Raw genomic sequence first — 23,574 nt, forward strand, 5'->3', positions numbered from 1 at the left:
CTCTCCTCTGTTCGGCATCCCTATCAACAGAGCCACGTGGTCAGCATGTAACTTAACCTCCTTTCCACCCATTTTGAAGACACCCCTCTCATTATCCCAGCATCTCAAAATATGTAAAGTCATGACATTGTCCTGGGGATATGGGGACATGTCAAAGAAGTTGAACACCCTAATTTCCCTTAAATTATTAATGGTCTCCTATGAAGGAAGATCACGAATTGCATCCAGGGCACCTCTCACTGCATATGGACGACATCTACAGTTGAAATTCCTTGCACTCATGATCATGCAAATTAAAGAAATAATGACAAATTATCAGAATAACAGTCAGAAGAAGGGAATAAAACATGAGTAACATACCGACATAAGAGAATAATAACCCTAAATAGGAGCATGGATAATACAAAAGCATAACTAATTACACACCTCTAACACAGGAGTAGTACATGAAACACACTTAATTAATAATACCCCTAAACACATCAATAATACATGAATAACATGACAATAACACACGAGTAACATACCAGTAATACAGTAAAAATAGAGGAAAGTAATACACGAATAACAGAGGAGCAATGCTAAACCCTAAAGCAAACTTATGACATTAATTAATAATAACCCTAAACCTATCAATAATACGCAAATAACACAGAAATAACGCATGAGTAACACGTCAGTAATACAGTCAATGTGTAGAATAACACAGTAGAATAACACATTAATAATACATGAATAATACAAGAATAACACTAAACCTATGTCATTAATTAATAATCACTCTAAACAGAAGCATATGACATCAATATTACATGAATAACACAGTAATAACGCATCAGTAACACAACAGTAACACAGTTAAAACACAGAAAAAAAATAGATGAATAAAACACAAATAATACAATAATAACACATCTAAACTATGTCATGGAGGTATCTGTGAGTCAAACGAATTTAGTTTTATGCAGTTATAGAGTAGAGTTTTTTCTGTGCTAATGATTCAAATCCATAATGTGTTATTCATATGATATTGCCGTGTTATTGTTGTGTTTTTGATGTAGTACTGGTATATTACTGATGTGTGATGCTATTGACGTGGTATTGTTGTGTTATTATTGTGTTAATGATGTATTACTCGTATTTCCCGACTCTGGTTTAGGTGCATATCGTGATTTTATCGAACGAGTCGACGCCATGACCTTCGCTTCCGCCGGAAGCTGCGTTTTGCTGAAGGGTTTCGCCAGAGGATGCGTTGCGCAGGAGATTTTCGCCAAGGAAGAGTAGGCCCTAAACTCTCGTAACTGTGTGTAGAAAGTTAAAATGTGATTCGGGAAAAGTAAAAAAGAGTTCGGGTTAATCATCGGGTCGGACCGTAAGAAAATTAAAATTACTATTTATTTTAAATTTATTTTGAAATAAAAGGTGGGACCAATTACAGCTGGCAATAGTTTTATTGTGCTACGCACGTCCTTAAGTTGGAATAATTCTTCAGCCCGTGATGCACCGCAATTTGCTTTCCGCTAGCTTGCAGAAACTATAAAAATAAAAATCCGAATCCCATTTTGCCGGGAAGCTTCACGCTGTAAGGGCATCCTTCGGTGGGCGTGGGAGGGAGAGGGAGATAGGTGTGATGGACGCAACAAAAGTAGCGCAGCTGAGGGCTTTCGTCAGCCACTGCAAATCTGATCCGTCTTTTCTTCACGATCCTTCGCTAGGGTTTTTCCGAGACTACCTCGACAGGTTTTGTTTCTCTCTTTTTTTCACCCCCTTGAATCGATTGAGTGTCGTTGCTATCATGGAGAACTTCAATAATCGCTAAAGATTGTTTTGGTTTTTTTTTTTTTTTGGGGTTCTCAGCATCGGCGCTCGGATTCCTTTCAAGTCTGCTTCGGTTAGAGATTCTCTCATTTCTCTTTGTTCTTGTTTACGATGGAAGTTTTGCTCTTTTGTTTATTTTGTTTTTTTTTTATTACCCATATTTTTAATTTATTATGAATGTGTTTGTTAGTTTCTCTGTTTGATTTTCTTTGGGTGGCTGTTGAGCGGAGAATTTTGCGGTTCCATTGCTTCAAATGGAAATTTGAGTGTTGGCAGAAGTAATCCTCGGTTACTGAAAGATATGGAGTTTTAGATAGAGGGAAGAACTCGGAGTTTGGTTATTTGTCACTGGCATATATTAGTTATCTATTTTTAAAATATGGCTTTTTAGTCTATTAATCCTTCATAGCTTGGCATTTTATCATTATTATTTCAGTTAACCCATGATACGCATGTCTGATATACATATCATTTATGGGACATTTATATACATATCTAGTATCTAAACTTTATTATTTACATGTATAACATTTAAATCTTTCATATCACATAAAAAATACCTCCTTTTTAAATTTTAAAAAGTGAATATATATACCTTTTCATGCATAAATAAGGTGGCATATAGGTAAATATTAAAGTTTAGGTGTTAGATATATAAATACATAGAAATTAAATTGTATGTAGTAAATCTTTCATCATTTATTTATTTATTATTTTCTAATCAGGCACATTGATTGTATATCTGCAGCTCCTTGAAGTATGTTGAACACTGATTGCTTTTGTATGACAAAGAGTTAATGGATCATCGGTTTACTTGGTTGGATGCATTATTTATAAACATAGAGGTCTTGATGATGAGGATGTTGTTGGTGCAATAAAATTGACTTGATATAACCTATGGTTGGCAATTGGTCATTGTTGCTTTGTAGATAAATTTAGGGCGACTTCTTACATCTGTCATTTCTTCTTATATGATATTAAAAGAAAAGTGAGTTGATGTGGTGCAAATTGATTTGTTATTATTTTTAATCAGACGTACCAATAGCTTGTGTGACACTTGAAGGATAAGACATGTTCATCATATGTCATACATTACATACTTTAATATTCTAGTGTAGGTCACGTAGATACCACACCATTCTTACGTATTTGTACATCTAATGCCTAAAGTTTGATATTTACACTTATAACATTTTGGTGTCATGAACCAATGCATGAAAAAGGTGCATTTTACATTTTTAAAGTTAATAATGATTATACTTTTGATGTGATGTTAACTTTTGAGTGTTATAAATGTAAATACGAAATTTTAGGTGTTAGATATGTAAATACATAAGAATTGTGTCGTAGGTTTGTAAATGCTCTTATACAGTATTGATCATCATAGATTTTCCTAGTTGAATGCCTAATGTATTAGCACAAAGACCTCAATGATGTCGTAATTGGATATAATTAATTGGATATGCTCTCAAAGCTTGAGCTTTGTTGGTTATTAGATAGCTTTTAGGTGACTTGTTGTGTGTACTTTGTCTTCCTTTACAAGATGCATAAAAAATAGATGTTTTAGGACATCTTGGTTGATTATTCAACCAAGTTAGACGGTACAACTCATGTGTTTCATAGGTCAACTAACATGAGTTAAGTCATGCTACGAGGAGTTGATTTGGTGAAGTTTTCAACCCTTTTGAAACTACATTTGTAGAGTTTTATTCTTATCGCTTCCATTGTTTGCTTTCTGAGTGAATGTCCTAAAATTTATTTTGGCTTAGTTTGGGTGTAGCTAAGCAAAGCCAAATTATGTGCCAAACTATGCTCGACTCAGTAAGTTACTCGTAAGTTGGGCTCAACGAGGTCATAAGCCAAGCTCAAGGCAACTCCGACTCAACTTATTAGCTCAAGATCCAATTCTCTTAAAAAATAATTAATATAAAACATTCTCAAACTATTTTAAAGTTTCAAGCTTTATCTCTAAATTATTAAAAATATCTTAAAAATAATATTCTATATTTTATATTTTCAAGCTTTATTTCTAAATTATTAAAAATATCTTAAAAATAATATTCTATATTTTATATCGAGTAATTTTGTATTAATTTCCTCTTTTTTGCTTATTCTTTTTATCATTTTTTTAGTACTAGTTTAAATCAATATTATTTTTTCTCTTTCATGATAAACAAGTCGACTTGTGAGCCTGTTTGAACTTGTAAAACTAAGCTCAAGTTCGAACACGATTAATATCAAGCTCAAGCTCAATCTCAAGCTGAGGGCGGCTTGAGCTCAACTTGATTCGTTTACACCCCTTGCTTTTACCATCCCTAAGTTTCATTAAAATCCTCATCAATGTTGCATCACCCATATATGCCACATGCAATTCGTTGCTTGTTCACTTATTTGTTGTACCTAGGAGTATAAATGAACCAATGCACTTGATGAGCAACTTGAACTCCATTCTTGATCATGTTTATTACAATAAACAAGTTTGAATATTTTTTAAAAATTCAAAGCTTAAATGACCCAAATTTAAATATAGTACAACTCGTTTGTTAATGTTCATGAACAAACTCGTTTATTGTTCAACAAGTTGTTAAATGTTACATACCTATATGATATATTATTTAAATAAAATTGATTAATTATATCTTATTTAATAATATATTTAATAGTAACTTATTATAATTTAAAATAAATATGCATTTTAATTTAATATATATATATATATTATTTTTTTATTCCAATAAACTAGTTTATTAGTACTTATTTATGTTATTTGATTACAAAAAACTATCATGCAATTTATATATTATTTTTTTTATTGGTCTAAATTAGTTAGATATTAATTTGAAATATATTCAATTACTTATTTATTTATATTCATAAAATTATTTGTTAATAACTTTTTTATAAAAAATAAAATGCACATATGAAAAATCATGTGTCATTATCGGTCCCAAGCCCGGATGTGAAAAATGGAGGATTGCGTTAGGTAATCGACAGTCAGCGTAAACTTTGTCGAAAAAAATCATGATATGAATATTTTTTATCATTGTATAAGGGTTAGGGCGTCCCCTAGACGTGAAGCGTTGTATGGCTTGAATATAGTGAAAAGTGTGCAAGGGTCATTACACCGGCACCTGGGTGTAGTGTCAAATAAGCAAGAGTTCCCACATTACGGATGGTTGCAGGTAAAGAAGCTAGTTCATGAAACTAATATTAAGATAGGATCTTGGAATATAGGTGCTTTCAATGGTAAATTAATGGAATTAGTTGATATTATGATTTATAGAAAGATAAATCTCTTATATATAAAGAAACTAAATGGGTTGAAGAAAAGGCTAAGGAGATTGATAATTTAGGTTTTAAACTTTGATATTCTGGTAAGAGTAGCACTAGAAATGGTGTTGGTGTAATAATAGATAAGAGTTTGAAAGATAATGTTGTAAAAATTAATAGAGTTGGAGAAAAAATTATTACCCTTAATATTATTATTGATATTAAGATTTTTAATATTGTAAGTGCTTATGCTCCTAAATAGGTTTAGATATAGGTTCTAAAAATAAATTCTTGAATGTCTTAAAAGACTTAATACAAATGATACCTTTTAAAGAAAGAATTTTTATTTGAGATTTGAATGGACATGTCGGTATAGTGGTAGAAGATTTTAGAAATATTCATGGTGGCTATGATTTTGGAGTTATTAATGAAGAAGGTTGAGTCTTATTAGATTTTGCTTTAGCGTATGATTTTGTTATTACTAATATTTTATTCAAGAAAAGAGATGAACATCTTATTACTTATAAGAATAGATCTAATAAAACACAAAAATACACAAATTGATTATTTTCTTATGAGAAGAAGAGATCATCGAGATTGTAAAGATTGTAAGGTCATTCCAAGTGTGTTAAGTGCCCAACATCGATTATTAGTTCATGATTTTGAGATAAGAGTTGTAAAATTAAGAATACTAGATTTATCATTGTAGAATTAGATGCAGGTACCTAAAAAGCAAATAAAATTATTTTTATGAGTAAAATTCATGATGTCAAAATTTGGGATGTTCATGAAGAAGCAAATGTTATGTAGGATAAAGTAAGTAACACTATTAAACAAGTGACAAAAGATGTACTTGGAGAATCAAAAGAAAAAGTTTCTATGAATGAAAATAGTCGGTGGTGGAATAATAATTTGCAAAAAAAGAAAAAATATAAGAAGTTATGTTATAAAAATTGGTTTAAATGTAATAGCTTAGTGAACTGGGAAAAATATCATATGGCTCGCATGGAGTCTAAAAGAACAATCTATGATGCTAGAAATTTGGCTTTTAGTGATATTTATAATACATTAGATAATAAGGATGGTGAAAAATATATGTATAAACTAGTCAAACAAATAGAAAAGAAAACTAAAGATTTAAATCAAGTAAAGTGTATTAAAGATGAAAATGAAAAAGTGTTTTGCTTAGAAAAAGATATTCAACATAGGTGATTGAGTTATTTTGATAAACTTTTTAATGAATTTTCTGAAAATACGATCGATCTTAGTGATCATAATATCATTAATAATACTAAAATGTTTTATTTTTATCATCGCATTAGTTAAAAAGAAGTTGAGAAGGCTTTAAAGAAAACTAAGAGGGGAAAGTTTGTAGGACCTGATGATATCCCAATTGAAGTGTGAAAATATTTAAAAGATTTGAGAGTGTCTTGGCTTATTAAACTTTTTAATATTATTTTAATAACTAAATGATGTTTGAGGAGTGGAGGAAGAGTATTTTGGTTTCCAGTTTTAAGAATAAAGGACATGCACAAGAATGTGCAAATTATAGATGAATTAAGTTGATGTGTATACTTTAAAATTATGGGAGAGGGTAATTGAACATAGGTTAAAACGTATTATAAAGATTTTTCATAATCAATTTGGATTTATGTTAGGCAGGTCTACTATGGAAACTATACATTTATTCAAAGGTTTGATGGAGAAAGGAGTATCTACATTTGATTTTTATTGATTTAGAAAAAGCTTATGATAAGATTCCAATAAATTCTTTGGAGAGTTCTTGAGAAGAAAGGTGTTGATGTGACTTATATTCTAGTCATTGAAGATATGTATATTAGAGTTGTTACTTGTGTTCGAACTGAAGGAGGATCGACCAAATATTTTCCTATTTCTGTTGGATTACACTAGGAATTGGCTTTAATCTCATATCTTGTTGCTTTAGTTATGGATGGTTTTACTGGACATTTACAGGAGGATGTACCTTTGTGTATGTTTTTGTTGATGATATCCTTCTTGTGGATAAGACTTGAGAAAAAGCCCAGGAAAAACATGAATTATGGAGGTCTACATTGGAGTCTAAAGACCTTCGTTTGAGTAGAACTAAAACTGAATACATGGAATGTAATTTTAGTAGTAATAGCTCTAATGACAGAAATGTAACTTTGGATGATCAAATTATTAAAAGGTGTGAACTTTTTAGGCATTTCGGGTTTGTTGTTCAAAGCGATGGTGATATAGATGGGGATGTTAATAGTAAAATTTAAGTTGGGTTGTTGAAGTGGAGGAATGCTTCGGGTGATAGAAAAGTACCCGCTTAGACTAAAAGGAAAATTTTATAAGATGGTGAGACCTACAATGCTCTATGGCGTTGAATGTTGGCCTTTAAAAGAGAACCATAATACTAAGTTTAAGTGTTGGCGAGAGGAGTATGATTAGGTGGATGAGTGGCTTTACATTTAGAGACAAAATGAGAAATGAATATATCCATGATAGGGTTGGTGTAGCTCTAGTGACGGACAAAATTAGAGTGAGTGTCTTAGATGGTTTGGTCAAATTAAACGTCAACCATCTGGTGATCCGATTAGGAGAGTAAATGTTTTAGATTCGACTTGTGTTAAGAAAGCTAGAGGTAGACCTAGGAAGACTTGGGCATATTGTATAAAAAAAATTATCTTAATTTATTAGAATTAAATGAAAATATGACACTAAATAAGACGCAATGGAGAAGAAGGATTCATGTTGTCGACCCCACTTAGTGGGATTAAGGCTTTGTTGTTGTTGTTGTTGTACGTGTGGTTGGCTACATGAATCCTTTTTCACCATTGTGTCCTATTTAGTGTCATACTTTCATTTAGTTTTAAGAAATTAAGATCATTTTTTATACATATCTTTAATGATTTGAATATAAGTCATATCAACATCTTTCTTCTTAAGAACTCTCTAAAAGATTTCTCTTGAAACCTTATCGTAAGCTTTTTCTATATCAATAAAAATAAAATATAGACCCAATTTATTATCTCTGAACTTCTCCATGAAACCTATCAATAAATGTATAGCTTTCATAGTAGACCTGCCCGACATAAATCCAAATTGGTAATGACAAATTTTTGTAATACGTCTTAACCTATGGTCAATTATCCTTTCCCATAATTTAAAAGTATAGCACATCAACTTAATTCCTCTATAATTCGCACACTTTTGTGCACCTTTATTCTTAAAAATGACCAAAATACTATTCCTCCACTCCTCATGCATGTTTTAGTTATTAAAATAATATTAAAGAGTTTAGTAAGCCAAGAAACTCCCAAATCTCATAAATAATTCTACACTTTAATTGGGATATCATCAGGTCATACAACTTTCCACCTTTAGTTTTCTTTAAAGCCTCCTTAAGTTCTTTTTGACTAATGCGATGGTAAAAATGAATATTCATTTTATATCAAAAAATAAATATTCATTTAAATTTTTAATTTTATATGAAAAATAAATATTCATTTGAATTTTAATTAATATAAACAAGCCAAATACGAATCAAGTTTGGACATTAAAATTTTGTAGCATGTCAAGTATAAGTATATATGGAAAAGCTTGCATGAAGCTCAAACTAAGCATGAACAATTTCGATTCAACCAAGTCATACCATAGCATACTTGACTCAGCTCACAGCTTGATTACCGCCCTAGTTGCACCCAAACACGCATCCACATTCACTCTTAAATTTCATTTCATTTTGCTTGCTGCCCACTAACATTTTTTTTGTGCGCGACTGCATAGCACAACTCCATTACTTATCTTGATATGCATTGCAACTCCTTATCGACATGTGATAATTATTATGTGACGAGCACATCAACTTGCTGCAGATTTTGCCACAAAAATTTTTAAATCTTTGCTAAAATTGACGGCTAATCAATTCAGCGATTATGACTTTATTTGTGTAGAGCAGTCTATTATGAATTTGGCGCATTTACATATATACCACACAATTCTTATATATTTACATATCTAACACCTTAACTTTGATATTTACTTGCATACCACTCAAATCATTAACATTACATTAAAAATACCACTATTACTAACATTTTATAAGTGAAATATACCTTCCTACGGATAGATTTATAATGCAAACGTGTTATAAATGTAAATATGGAACTTTAGGTTGATATGTAAATACAAAAGAATTGTGTTGCGTGTATGTAAATTTTTAAATGAAGTATTATGATGTGGTGTTTCCTTACCAACCATGTAGAAAAGTGATGCGAAACAAGAAATGGGTACTATGCCAAATGCTGAATTTGTTGACAGTAATAATCCTAAACCAAGGAATGAAGTTGATGATGATGACAACCACGATGATGAAATTGTTGAATCGGATATTGAGTTGGAAGGCGAAGTTGTTGAACCCGATAATGATTCCCCACAAAAGGTTTTCCAAATTTGCTTTTTTAGTAGAAAACCCATTTCTAGTATGAAATACCAATTTAGCTTCTCGGAATTTGTTGATAGATGGGGGATCCCTCAGTCGAAGTTACTGAAGAGAACCGTGATGCAGCACAAATCTCCAAGGCGAAAGCGGTGGATGCAATATCTGAGGGTTGGTTCTGTAATTCTTCTGATATCAAAACTTGTTGAAGTCGTTTACTTAAGTTTATTGATTGAATTCTATGTATTTTAGGCAAACATGAAGATGCAATTGAGCATCTAACCGAAGCTATTATGCTTAATCCGACTTCGGCTATTTTGTATGCAACTAGAGGTAAAGCTGCTGAAAAGCTTCGTAATTATGTTGATTAGTTGACTTATTGCAGCAAATTTTGTTCTTTTCAGCTAGTGTTTTTGTGAAGATGCGCAAGCCAAATGCAGCCATTCGAGATGCGGATGCAGCTTTGCAGGTTAGTTTCGTTATTTCTAGCCTATTTAACGATTGCTCTTTTTATTATTAGATGGAGTGAAATGTCAAAATTATTCCTTTACTATTTACATGGGGTAATTTTAGTCCTGAGATCTCTAAAAGTGCCAGACTATTTCTGCCTTCAATTAAAAAAGTGTGGGGACTAAATTAAGATTTTTATAAACTCTGGGACTAAAAAGGCTCTCTGCAAAATTCAAGAGACCATTTTAACACTTTTTCTCTTATTGGATGACATCGCCTGTATTTTCTTAGTCTTATAGTAATTTGATCCAATTGACTTTAGATAAATTCGGATTCAGCAAAAGGATATAAATCTCGAGGGATGGCGAAAGCACTAATGGGAAACTGGCAGGAGGCCGTGAGTGATCTACGTATGGCGTCGAAACTGGATCATGATGAGGAGATCTACTCAGTGCTGAAAATGGTAGCATTCAATTCTCCCAATAAAAGCAAAAAAAAATCAAGCTTTAATTGTTTTTAAGACAAATATTAGAGATTTGAAACTTATACCCAATCTTGTTGAGCATTTTGAAATGCTGGTATTTTAGGTTGAGCCTAATTTACAGAAAGTTGAAGAGCACCGCAAAAAATACGAGCATTTGAAGAACGAGAGAGAGCGAAGGAAAGCTAAAAGACGTCATCAGCGTGATGAAGCTGCGGTAGCTGCTTTAACTCACTTCTGTCTTTTATCTCTTTTAACTTCTTTTGCACCCATATAGGCTGCAAATATAAGATAAAGGTCATTTACATACATACCACACAATTCTTATATATTTACATATCTCACACCAAAACATTCATAACATATATAACACTCTAATCTTTAAAATTACATCAAAAATTTCACTAGTACTAACTTTTTAAAAGTGAAGTACATGAGGAATTGTGCGGTATGTATGTAAATTTCCGTGAGATAATTTGAATAGAAAATAAAGTACTTCTATTTGTCACTTATTACTGGACTCTTGCACCCTATGTCCTTATTTTATAACTTACATTATCATATCACATTTTACTCATTCTATCATATTCTTTTTATGGTTTTTTTTTATTTTTTTATGAGCAGAATCGTAAGGCCGAATCGGAATATCTCTCTGTCTTGCAAGATGGTATGGATTTCAGTATCTAAGTTTCTTTTCATTCTAATTTAAGTAATTCTTTACAGCCATCACCATATAGATACATGATATTACTGCGGAGGAGTTAAGCCAAGTGGTATTTTTGGTTATTCAACTAATATGATAATTTAGAGTTCTTGGTTATACATCTTCTGGCTTATATTGCAAATTATTTCCTGTTTTTATGCAAACATATCATGATAGTTGTTACTCTTATTTTCTTCTTTCTTTTTGGTCACGGCTTTAATGGATATGAATGAATTGTGTTTATTTATAGGCTCTACGCTTCATTTATAGGCCATCAGAGCACAAATCTTGCCGCAAACCAGTGTTAAAAGAGCCAAGTACAAAAAAGTTATGCTTAATTATTAGTTCTTAATACGGAGCAATAGTTAGGTTTCCTCCATTATGATCTAGAATTCATGGATTTCATTTCGGTTTGAATTTCTACTTACAAATTTAAATATAATATAATAAGTTTATAAATTTATATGAATTTGGTAAAGAAAAAGTCAAGAAGATCATTCTTTATTTATCAAACATTCTATTCCACAAGGGAAGCAGCATCAAAACAATGAGGACAATAAGCGAAATCTACTACAATATTTTATCAAGGTATATGAGATAAAGGAGCTTAGAGTAAGATTTCGGGTGCGTTTGAGGCTGTGGTGCGATAGCCGTGTGGTGTCTCAACGAAGTTTTTTTTTTTATTTGGAGAAATTGTATTTTATCTGTGTTCTCAAAAAACTGTATTTTCCCATCTGACCTGATTACTTGCAGTGGCTGCTATAAAACTACGGTATGACTTTTTTTTTTTTTTTTTAATAGATTTTTTTTAGCAGCAGATTTTTCAAACAGCTGCAGCTGCCCCAAACAAACTCTTCTTCATCTTTCTACAAAAATATTTAATAGAACTCTTGAATGAAATTATAGAACTAGGTTGCAAACTAGTTGTAACACCTATTGCCCTAAATCATAAACTGGAGGAAACAAAAGAAGAACCATTCATTGACAAGGAAATGTATTCGAGACTAGTAGTAAAACTTATCTACGTTGCATTCCTTTTCGGCTTGATCAACCTTTCCTGTTTGATTCAACCGAACCACGCCTACGAGCTATCTATCATATACTTCAGTACATTAAAGGTAATCCATTCTAAGAAATTTTATTCAAAAATAATAATGAATTTACGCTAGAAGCCTAAAAAATGCAAATTATACAAACTAACAAAAATTGTGGTGACTTGATTCTATACTGCATTAGAATTTTGGAACATTGTCCAATGAATTTGCTAATTATTATGGTAAAATATCATTTTAGATTGTGACAAGTCAGCAATAAATATTATGTATAATATGGTATAAAATGATCAAATAAAATTTATTGAGGTTGACAGACAAGGATAAGTTAGAACAAGGTATAGTATGGATGTTTACTAAGCTCTGAGAAAGTCAATCAATAAATATTTTTACTAAATACTCAAATGGAGAAATATTTCCTGAAATCATCTCAAGCTGAGCATACATTTTTTTCTTTTGTGGGAGATCTACATACATACCACTGAATTCCTATCTATTTACATATCTAGCACCTAGAGTTCAATTTTTACATGCTGCCCCTGCAACTGTGCATGAAAAAATGTATTTCATTTTTTTCGAAATTAAAGTGGTATTTTTGATGTGACAGGAAAGATTTGGGTGGTATAAATGTAAAAAGTAAAGTTTAGGTGTTAGATATGTAGCTTTTGAACTTATTGGTTTTATAGAAGGAAATCCAGTGATAATGCTAAGAAAGCAAATCCAGCATAGGATTTGCGCTTGAAAAACATATTTACTCTGAATTTAAAACTGGATGTATATATTTAAACTAAACTTATTATTATATATATACACAATTATAAATATTTTTTTTACTCTTGTTTACTATAGTTTTCGTGTTTCTTCCTAGATTTGTCTATAAATCACGTTGTATTAAATTATTCAAATAATCAGAAAAAAGAAACTATCACATTATCACACTCTTTTCTTTCGTCGACATGCAGGTAATGTTCTGACTATTCGCTTGTTGACCGAGCTCGAGACGAAGCTCAAGGCTGCCTCAAAACTATCGAGGTTGTCCATTCTTTACTTCACAGCAACATGGTGCGGACCATGTCGGTCGATAGCACCAGTCTACAAGAGCCTGGCAGAGCAGCACCACAAGGTCGTCTTCCTCAAGCTCGATATTGATGAAGTTCGCGACGTTGCACACCGTTGGAATGTGAGCAGTGTTCCTACTTTCTTCTTTGTGAAAGATGGTAAAGAGATTGATAAGATTGTTGGAGCTGATAAAATGGGGCTTGAGAGGAAGATTGCTTTGCACTCAACAAAATTGTGAGTTGATTAGTTGATAATGTTACTAAAAGAAAATCATTAATATCTTTTTATGATTATAAATGTTATGTGTGTGCAATGCATATGAAATTATACCATATGATGTAGGTCCTATATCTAAATGCATAAAAATTGTGTGGTGTATATGTAAATCACTTTAGATTGAGCAATTTAATGCTTATTTATATATCTTAAAGTTTAACTTTGATATTTGTTTTTGTGTCATTTCATAATTTAGAAAATTTAAGACTAGTGACGTTAAATATCTGGATTTAATTCAAGTAAATATCGAAGTTTAATTGTTATATTACATAGAAATTGCATGGTATGAATGTAAATATCTCAAAAAAAAAATCGTGGAACTTTATGTGTTTTTGTGCTTTGAAATTGTGGCTTAGGGGCAGCTTATATGAAAACGCCGCCGTACCGTTTGGTTCGCGCGTTTCGTCAGCTTATCCCAAACTGTGTTTGGGGTGGTTTTTACACTAAACGCAGGCTGCTGTTCGACCCCCGCTGCCGGCCTGCAGGCCGCATTTCAGGATAAGCAGTTTATCCTGAAACGCACAAGCTGCCCCAAACGGACCCTTAATTTTATTGTACTGAGAAAGATTTTCTCTTCTCATTTTCTTTCTAATTGGATTAGTAAGTATTAGTAAGAGCTCATAAAGATAATAAAATAATTTAATTCTGTTTAAGAAAATTGTTTTCTGGATTCATCTTTTCCAATAATGGTAATAATATTTTTTTTTTAGAACATGAAAATTAATTGGTTTCTAAATGAAAGTATGATTCACATGTATTTCATCTGTTAAAACTTGTTCATGCAATTGATTTTATTTTATTTTTTGCAATTGATTGTAAATATTTCAGTCAATTTTTTTTTTTAATTTCTAATTTAAAGTAATTTTGAGATTTTACTTAATAAAATTGACTTCATTTCAGATATTCCATCAATCAAAATAATTTAATGTGTCTTAGTCATTTATATATTTAAGCATTTGACAGTCTATGTTTTAAAATCATAATTGTCAGAGTCATTTATTTTAATCATCTTGCAATTCTAATATCTCATTTCAAGATGTTTCATTAAATACAAATTCTCAATTTAAGGAGAACATTTGTGAGGAGCAGGTGATTCAAAAATGATTATACCCCCAATACCTCTCCTCGTTATATCCTTGGATTCAGTCTACATTTGAGTTGGAAAGGATTAATTTCTTCTAATCTTTCAAGCTCCTCAGGTTTTATTTTTATCTTATGTTCCATATACATATGAGAAAATCTTTTTCTCTGAATCTTAGGTTGAAGAAGGTTTTAAACAATTGAATCTTACTTTGGTTGGAAAAGGTCTGGGTAAAAGGCCTCTTTATGGTTATCTCCTTCAAGCTATTGGTAAGTTGATGAAACTAAAAAGCTCGGTTGAGTTTTTTTCCCTTACTGAGGGTTTTCTTTCTGTTTAAATTTAATTGTGTTAAGGATTATGAGTGGTTCTTGTGGGTGGGCCTTAGTTTATTAGGAGTAACTCATTCCATTTTTAGAAATGATCTTATGATTTTTGTCCAGTCAGAGATGATTTTAAGTAACTCCTTTCTTAGTTTAATTTTTTTGTTCTTCATCTGTTTTGTTGGTCGAAATGTGGTCTTTCAAAAGTGACAAGATTGAAATTCTATTAGTTGTGGATGAGTTGACTGATAAAGGTTGTCGTTTGACCATTGTTAGGATTAATTAATACCAAGTTAATCTAAATTTTTTCTTTAGAAGTTTATGTTACTCTTGTAGCTAAAGGTTAGTATATTATTATTCCTATTATTTACCAATGGAAAAATATACCTTAAAGGACATGCTCCACTTTTGCTCATAGTCCTTCAAATTGCTCTAAATAACCTTCTTATAAAGAAATTGTCGTTATTCCTACTAATAGGGGAAAAATTATTAATAGTGATTTTAATTATTTTAGCAATTAGAGAAATTGTAGTAAATTTGTGATTACTAATAGATCTTTTCAACAAAATTGAAAACATGTTGATCATCCTGTGATTGCCCATAATCTTAATATCCTTGTTATTACTCTTTCTTTTAGTAATGAGTCTTCAGCATACACTACTATTGTTTTACCACTTGTTATAGAGGTTAATTCATATTTAAATGGCAATTCTAATATGATTGTATATAATGTTATTGCTAATAATATAAATTCTCAATCGGCTGGTTTATCAAATGTTGCTCATCCTGATATTAATTTCGATGTTGATGTTTTTATGAATAATACTTTTATTGTTGGAAATACTTCTAATTATTCTTTGAAAAATGTATCTAATGCCATTCAGGGTGTTGTTGGTAATTCTTCTAATGTTATGCAGGTTGTTGTTGGTAATTCTTCAAATACTAATCATGTTGGTGTTAGTAATAATTCTATTATGGCTCATGCTAGAAGTGTTTTATCTTCTTCTAATCATGTTTCTTTAAGGGCTAAGAAAGGTAGATATAAATGATCTTCTTCTAGCTGTCATTGTTTCTATTTTCTTAAATTAATAATGTTTTAGCTAAAATTGGCTGATTGAAATGTATGTCGGCTTAATAGTGAAGCTCAGAATATGGATTGCAAAAATCTTTTGAAAGAACATAAAATTAATTTTTGATCTTTTGGAAACTAAATTATCCTCTATTACTCTTTCTGATGTTAATGCTTTAAAGCAATTTAAACTTTTTTTCAAATGAAGGGTGCATTGATAAGTTTATTGTTTCTGATAATGGAAGGATTAGGATTAAGTGGAATCATGATATTTTACTTTTTTCTATTATTAATTATAATCATCAATTTATTTATGATCAAATCATTTTTTATTCATCTCTTAAACTCTTTGTTATTGTTGTTTATGCTAATAATAGTACTTTTAATAGAAGGAATCATTAGGATTTTATTGTCTATATTGTTGCCCTTGGATTATTCTTGATGATTTTAATTGCATTTGAAGTATTAATGAGAAGGTGGGTGGTTCTCCCCCTCTTCCTATCAAACTTTATGGCGTTAATAATTAAAGTTCTAATGATGGATTTTTTGAACTTTAGAATTCTAAGTTTCTTTTAGTTAGATTAATAACTAACTTAATAATTCTATTAAATATCTTTTTAGATAGAGCTTTTGTAATGCCTTTTTGGATTATTGTTTTTCTTGACTCCTCTTTTTAACTTTTAAGTGCTTATTCTTCTTATCCTTAAACTATTTTGGTTTTTTTTAGAAAGAGGACAAATTTACATTGTAGATTTATGTTTAAAAGCTTTTGGACCATTTGTTCTAATTTTAATCAAGTTGTTACTATCTAAAGGGAATCCTATTTTTTCGCTTCCCAATAAAATTCCAAATGTTAAGTATACTCTCAAAGGCTATTGAAGATTTAAACTATTTTGGTTTTTTTTAGAAAGAGGACAAATTTACATTGTAGATTTTTGTTTAAAAGCTTTTGGACCATTTGTTCTAATTTTAATCAAGTTGTTACTATCTAAAGGGAATCCTATTTTTTTGCTTCCCAATAAAATTCCAAATGTTAAGTATACTCTCAAAGGCTATTGAAATTCTTGTCAAGTGTTATCTAAATATATTTCTGAGTTTAAGGAGAAGCACAATTTCAATCTTTCTCAACTTGATATTTCACCTCTATCTAATAATCTTCTTGCTCAAGCCTCTAACACAAAAATGTATTTATAATGCTGTCATTTATAATTATAAATGTGTTAAACAAAGAGTCAATTTCTGTTGGTTATCTAAAGTTGAGGATGACATAAAATCTCTCCATCAAAGAGCTAAAGTTAGACATAACTCTAACTTTATTACGGAAATTTTGGTTGATAATGTTATATTCATAATCAAGATGATACTGTTTATGAAGCCGTCTTTTTTTTTTTTTTGCTCTTGTTTTCTTGATGATCATTATGAGAATGTTGTTATTACAGATGATGTTTTTCCTATTAGTAATCATATTTCCAAAGAATATTTGTTCTTTTAAACTCATTCTTTTTCGAAAAACAATATCAAGTATGTTTTATTCTCTATTGGATCTCATAAGGCTCTTGAGTCGGATGGGTTTACTTCTAAATTTTTAAAAAAATCTTAGCAAATCATTGAGGCTAGTTGTATTAAAGTTATTAATTATTTTTTTCATTATGCAAAATTGCCTTATAGAATTAAACATATTGTTATTGTTGTCATTCAAAAAAAAAATCTATTGTAGATCTTTTATTGGTTTTCGACCTATATCTTTATGTAATGCCATTTATAAAATAAACATTTTACTTTTAGCTACTAAGCTTAAGGTATTCTCCTAAGTATTATTAATTCAACCAAAGCTTCCTTTATAAAAGGTCATGTTATTGTTAATAATATCCTCATTGCTGATGAATTGCTTTACGATTTTAATTTTAATAATCTTCTGGGTAATTTTGTGCTGAAGTATGTATTTCTAAATTTTTTTATAATGTTAATAGAAACTTCTTATTGAAGGATGAAAATGCTTGGATTTCCTCCCATTTTTTATTAAATAGATATATGTTTGCATTGTTGATTTTCTGTCATAAAAAATAATGAGTTAAGAAGATTTTTTTCTACTTCCTGCAGTTCGAGGCAAGGATGTTATCTTTCTTCTTTATTTGTTATGATAGAATAGAATTCTATCAGGAATTGTTTGAAAGTTTTTCATTTATTCTATGTTGATGATATTTTGATTTTTGGCATAGCTGATATTCATGTTATTACTTTCTTTAACAATATGTTTGATAGCTTTAGTAAAGCTTTCAGTCTAAATTTTAATGCTTCAAAGTCTGCTATTATTTTTTTCTAAATCAGTGGATGTTTCTACTCAACATATTATCTCATTTTTATGTAGTTTTGCCTTTAAAAATTTTTCTTGGAATTATCTAGGTGTCATTATTAAACCTTCCAAATTTGTTATTTGTTTATTGTTATTTGCTTATAAAATTTATCATTTGATGGCGGGTTGGTAGTAGAAACTTCTATCTGCTGTTCTTAAGTTTCAACTTATTAAATTCACCATTCGGAGTTATCTTTATTATTGATTTCATTCTATGGCTTTACCTAAAAGATTGAGGAAAAAATCTCTTCTTTAATCTCTAAATTTCTTCATAATAATCATATTGAGAAAAAACTTCATACTATTGTTGGGACAGAGTTATTATGCCAAAGCATTGTGGTGATCTTGGGCTCCCTTCCTTATATGCCATAAAGATTATGTGTATATATAAAATCATTTAAAAATTTTATAACTCTGATTCTCTCTTATTCAATTGATGTTTTAATCATTACGGTTTGCTTTGATTCAATTCTCATCATAAACCCTCCCCTTTTTGGAAAAATTTAGTTAACAGTGCAAAAAAGATGAGAGCTTTAACTTTTAAAATTATTGATAATTGTTAATTATTCTTTTTTTTTATGATTCTTAGTTTAATGGTTTATCTTTAAAAGTGCATTTAGGATATTATTTTCTATGGTTTAATATTTGATTCAATGCTAAAGTTTGTGATGTCTTGTGTAATCATTTTTGGAATTTATCAAACTTTGTTAATGCTCATGATTTTATAACAATTTTATTGGTAATATTCTCATGTCTCATGATTTTTCTTATCTTTGGAATAATAGTAATATTTACTGCCACATGTTCGTTTATTTCTTTTTATACAAATCTTTCCATTTTGTTGATTGGTTTAAATATATATTGTTTAAGGACTTTTCTATTAAAATTGCTTTTCGTTGTTGGAAGACAATGCATAAAGGTTTGAAAAATTGTGTTATTCTTATCTTAAAAGGTATTAATGTTAACAATATTTATGTTTTGCATTCTTGTAAACATTGAAAAGCATGAAAATCTCTTTTTTGAATGTTTTTCTCTCATTATATTCTTAATAAATACATTCCTAATTGTGATTGCTTTATTGCACCCTCTAGTATTTTTCAAATACTATATCATCCTAATACTTCTTGTAAAATTTAAAAAGATTTTATCTTCTTGCTTACAAATTAGTGTCCATTACATTTGGTTAAGAGAAATTATATAATCTTAAAGAATATATTTACTTCTTTGGATTTGATTATCCATATATTTTGTTAGCAAGTTGATTTTTAATTTTGTTCGAATGTTTTGAGTTCTGTATTTTCCTAATTTTTCTTAAATTTAACGGTTTTTTTCTTAAATTTTCTTGAATTTTCTAAAATTTAAACTTGTTAAGCCTTACTTATATTAGGTTTAATGAACCATTAAACCTTAATTAAGTCTAACCCTAATTTTACCTATTTAAACCTGTTAAGCCTTACTTACATTAGACTTAAGTAACTTTTAAACCTTAATTATGTCTAATCCTAATTAGACCTCATTAAACATGTTATGCCTTACTTACATTAGGCTTAATTAACCTCTAAACCTTAATTAGGTCTAACCTTAATTAGACTTAATTAAACATGTTAAGCCTTTCTTTCATTATGCTTAACTTACCTCTAAACGTTAATTAGGTCTAACCTTAATTAGAGGCTTAACTAACCTCTAGACCTTAACTAGATCTAACCTTAATTAGACCTAATTAAACTTGTTAAGCCTTACTTACATTAGGCTTAACTAACCTCTAAATCTTAATTAGGTCTAACCTTAATTAGACCTAATTAAACCTGTTAAGCCTTACTTACATTTAGGCTTAACTGACCTCTAAACCTTAATTAAGTCTAACCCTAATTAGAACTAATTAAACTTATTAAGCCTTACTTACATTAGGCTTAACTAACATTTAAACCTTAATTAGGTCCAACCCTAATTACACATAGTTAAATCTTTAAGCCTTGCTTACATTAGGTTTAAGTCACCTTAAATCCTAATTAAGTTTAAAACACATTAGACTTAATTAATCACCTACACGTCACTTAAATTAGACTTAATTCACCTTAAATCTTAATTAATTATAAACCACATTAGGCTTAATTAATTAATTAGGCCTTACTTAAATTAGTCTTGATTAACTTTAAATCTTAGATTCAACTCAAAATGAAACCAAGTAACCCCAAATCTTAGGTTCAAGCCAAACTGAATCTAAATGCCCTCAAACTTTAGGTTTAATGACCCGACCTGCAATTACTTGTATTTTTAATCTCCAAAATATTGCCAAAAACTTGACCGAAATTATATTCAGCAGCAAGCGTGAATATATGTAATGATATGAAAAATAAAAATAAAACTTCACACTAGAGATATTGCGCAAGTATGCATATCGTTTCAAGTAATATAGGATTTTCCTTAAAAACCTTAATATCGATCCCATGGGATAGTTGAAATATTTAAATGGGTTTGCTAAACTCAAATGCAAATTCTATTTAGATTGCGGATTTAAATGAAAATTATATGGATACAATGGTCAAGACTAAATTAAAGCTCGTAAAAATAATTATATTTAACAGCTTAATAAAAGTAATTCTAATGAGTTTGAATAATATGTAAAGATTTTTCCCATTGCAATGAGATATTAATCTATGTAGGTATTGAATGGGTAAAAATATGATGATGTATTGTGACAAATAGGAGCATTCATAATCTTTATCCCCTCCCGGTGTTAGCAAAGAACATTGGCTAATTTAGAGTTTTTCACCAGCTTGAATAATAGTGATGATTAGATTATGGTCTCTCACCTCCAGATTACCCACTGTGCCCTCTCTATAGGACCTACTATGGACCCTTACGATCCAAACTTTAAATCAAATTTGAAAAAGAATATAGTTTTTCACCCTAGAAACATCAATTCTATGCCCATCAAAACTTAACTTCTTATCTATTTGCACTTTCTCTTAGGTGATCGCAACGGCTTTGCCCAGACTGAAGTGTGAAACTCACTAGTTGGGTGAAATCATAGCCCTTCTGTGTCCTTATATTTCTCATTAGATTTTAACCTCACAAGTAGCCAATTTGTAAAGTCAATGAAGAATCGGTGAAAATGTCATCACAATTTTTAAAAGTAAAAAAGAAATCTTTAAATCATTCTCATCCCACAAGATTAATTCCCAAGAGCAAGGAGAAAGAATGGGAACTACTTAAAATTCATGGAGAGTAAAACAAAAACACCAAATTTGTATTGAAATCCAAGTCTTAGAAATAAAAACTTAAACACAAATACAAAGAACCTTATGTCTTCCCCCCAACACAAATTCCGGAGTCTCCTTGAAGAAATCTCCAAACTCTTACTATTACAACACAAAACACACTAAATCATACACTTAAACACTAAAGTGGGACTTCAAATGCTACCAAAAAGTCCTCTTTGTCGTCCAATTTTTGTCCATATTAATAGATCTCTGAAAGTAACCAATGGTTTCTTCAAACACCCCTTCAAAATTTGATCAAATCAATGGATCTTCTAGAAGAGAAGTTACAGGCGCTATAGCACCCATTGCCTGCATCTGTGGAATCTTAATGAACAAAGATCATTGAAAGCAACTTGAATCCCAATGTTCAGATCTACGAAGATCTCTTAGTTGATGCAATTAGTGGTTGCTGACATGAAACTTCTGATCCTTGTTTAATTGCCTTTCGGACTAAGTAGATCTGAATACCTTGACGAACCCGGAACACGGAGTCATAGACATCTTGAACGGGTTGTCTAAAAATTACAAATATAACTAACTAAATCAATAAATTAAAATATAATTTCATGCTAACTTTGTTTTGTAGGATTGTTGAAGACACAAGGCGAATTGTGCTTTATATTTACTTTAAATATTATTAAGATGTGCTAACTCTGTTTTGCAGCGACGACGTTCTGAAGCTCGAATGATGAATCTCAAAATAATAAAATGACATCAACTAAACAAAATAATAACAACAAAACACAAAGACAACAACAAAATAAAATGACAAAAACAAAAAAAAATGACATCAATAAAACAAAACTTTTAGGGTAGTATCAGATCCTTAGAAATCTATTACCCTTAGGAGTTTCTCGCATTGACCTTGACACTTAAAACTTTTCAAGAACAAATGTAAACTTTAATTGGGAGTTTCCTTAAGTAGTTATATATGATTAAGATGTAATTAATTATAGAAGATTGCTCTTATACGAGACTGAGAAATTTAGAATGGGTGTTACACCTAAATCTCTGGTTATGGGATTTTCATGTGATTTATTTGTACGAGTACCTCAGGAGTCAAATACTTATGAGTTCTCTCTATATTCTTTACCATAATGAAGTTCCCCCAACATTTTTTTTGTCTGTTTTTTATTTTCATTTGTCATTTTCCTTCTTCTTCAAGTTTTTTAATATCCTAAGGTCATTAATGTGATCTGAGAGAATAAGTTATTTAGAGAATAGGACAATAAAAGACATAAACAAAGTGGAAACTCCTCCCTGACAATGACATCAACAAACCGAAGACATCTCAACAATCGTGAAGAATTGGCGCAAGCGGCGGCGACGATGTTCCGGGGGCAACATCCATCATCACCCTTTCATGGGGATCAAAGCGAGAGACGTCCAACTCCCCCCTTCCTACAGACTTCTGGTCGGAGGTGCTTCTCCTCTAAAACTCGAGTCTTAGATCTGAGCGATTTGAGCGAGCCTCCCATAGGTCCCCACTCTTGTTTACATAAATGAATTGTTGAGAGAAATTAACAGAAGGGATATGGAGGAATAAAGGAAAAATGAGAAAGCTCTTTACCAGTTCTAAGGACCTTGAATGGTCTTTGAGATTACGAGGAAGGACCCTCCATCCAGTGAAGAATCTTTATCTTTGGCTTCCTTTCGACGGTATTTACCACCACAACTTTTTTCCTCTCCCTCTCCTTCTTGTATGACTTTTACCATAATCCCTCGGCCATGTCTCCAAAAGAGCTCTGCTACAATGTCCTATTAATTACCATTGCTTCTATATACTTAAATACGGACAACTCTTGACCCTCAATCATCTCAGCATAAGCCCTTGTGTACTTAAGTACGGTCTTCAACTTGGACACATCCTGCAGAATGAGCCAGACTTAGATTCCTGACCTTTACTGTTTGAGGCAATTACAAACTTCGATTGCCAGTCCTTGATCTCGC

General features: G+C 30.7%; 1 protein-coding gene across 2 annotated transcripts; it reads left to right on the top strand.

Moving 5' to 3' along the window:
- Window positions 1–1,501: 1,501 nt before the first annotated feature.
- On the top strand, window positions 1,502–13,655 carry LOC110027144 (TPR repeat-containing thioredoxin TDX). 2 transcript variants are annotated; one of them, XM_020728452.1, is made up of 10 exons: window positions 1,502–1,740; window positions 1,858–1,891; window positions 9,344–9,520; window positions 9,601–9,688; window positions 9,770–9,850; window positions 9,922–9,986; window positions 10,290–10,430; window positions 10,573–10,665; window positions 11,073–11,115; window positions 13,166–13,655. In XM_020728452.1, exons 1-10 carry the CDS (start codon window positions 1,631–1,633, stop codon window positions 13,498–13,500), a joined length of 1,167 nt encoding a protein of 388 aa, XP_020584111.1. In that variant the 5' UTR covers window positions 1,502–1,630; the 3' UTR covers window positions 13,501–13,655. The 2 variants fall into 2 exon arrangements, with proteins under 2 accessions (XP_020584111.1, XP_020584109.1); XM_020728450.1 differs by having other exon boundaries at window positions 10,555–10,665; window positions 13,166–13,653.
- The last annotated feature ends 9,919 nt before the right edge of the window (window positions 13,656–23,574 follow it).

This window comes from Phalaenopsis equestris, unplaced genomic scaffold (assembly GCF_001263595.1).
Source record: "Phalaenopsis equestris unplaced genomic scaffold, ASM126359v1 Scaffold000417, whole genome shotgun sequence".
NCBI lineage: Eukaryota > Viridiplantae > Streptophyta > Magnoliopsida > Asparagales > Orchidaceae > Phalaenopsis > Phalaenopsis equestris.

What these genes read in the sequence shown, in the direction of transcription:
- LOC110027144 (XM_020728450.1), top strand. Translation starts at nt 1,631, where the DNA reads ATGGACGCAACAAAAGTAGCGCAGCTGAGGGCTTTCGTCAGCCACTGC. An exon ending in TTCCTTTCAAGTCTGCTTCG is followed by an intron (nt 1,892 to 9,343) that starts GTTAGAGATTCT and finishes CCAACCATGTAG; the next exon opens with AAAAGTGATGCGAAACAAGA. An exon ending in TCTCTCTGTCTTGCAAGATG is followed by an intron (nt 11,116 to 13,165) that starts GTATGGATTTCA and finishes GTCGACATGCAG; the next exon opens with GTAATGTTCTGACTATTCGC.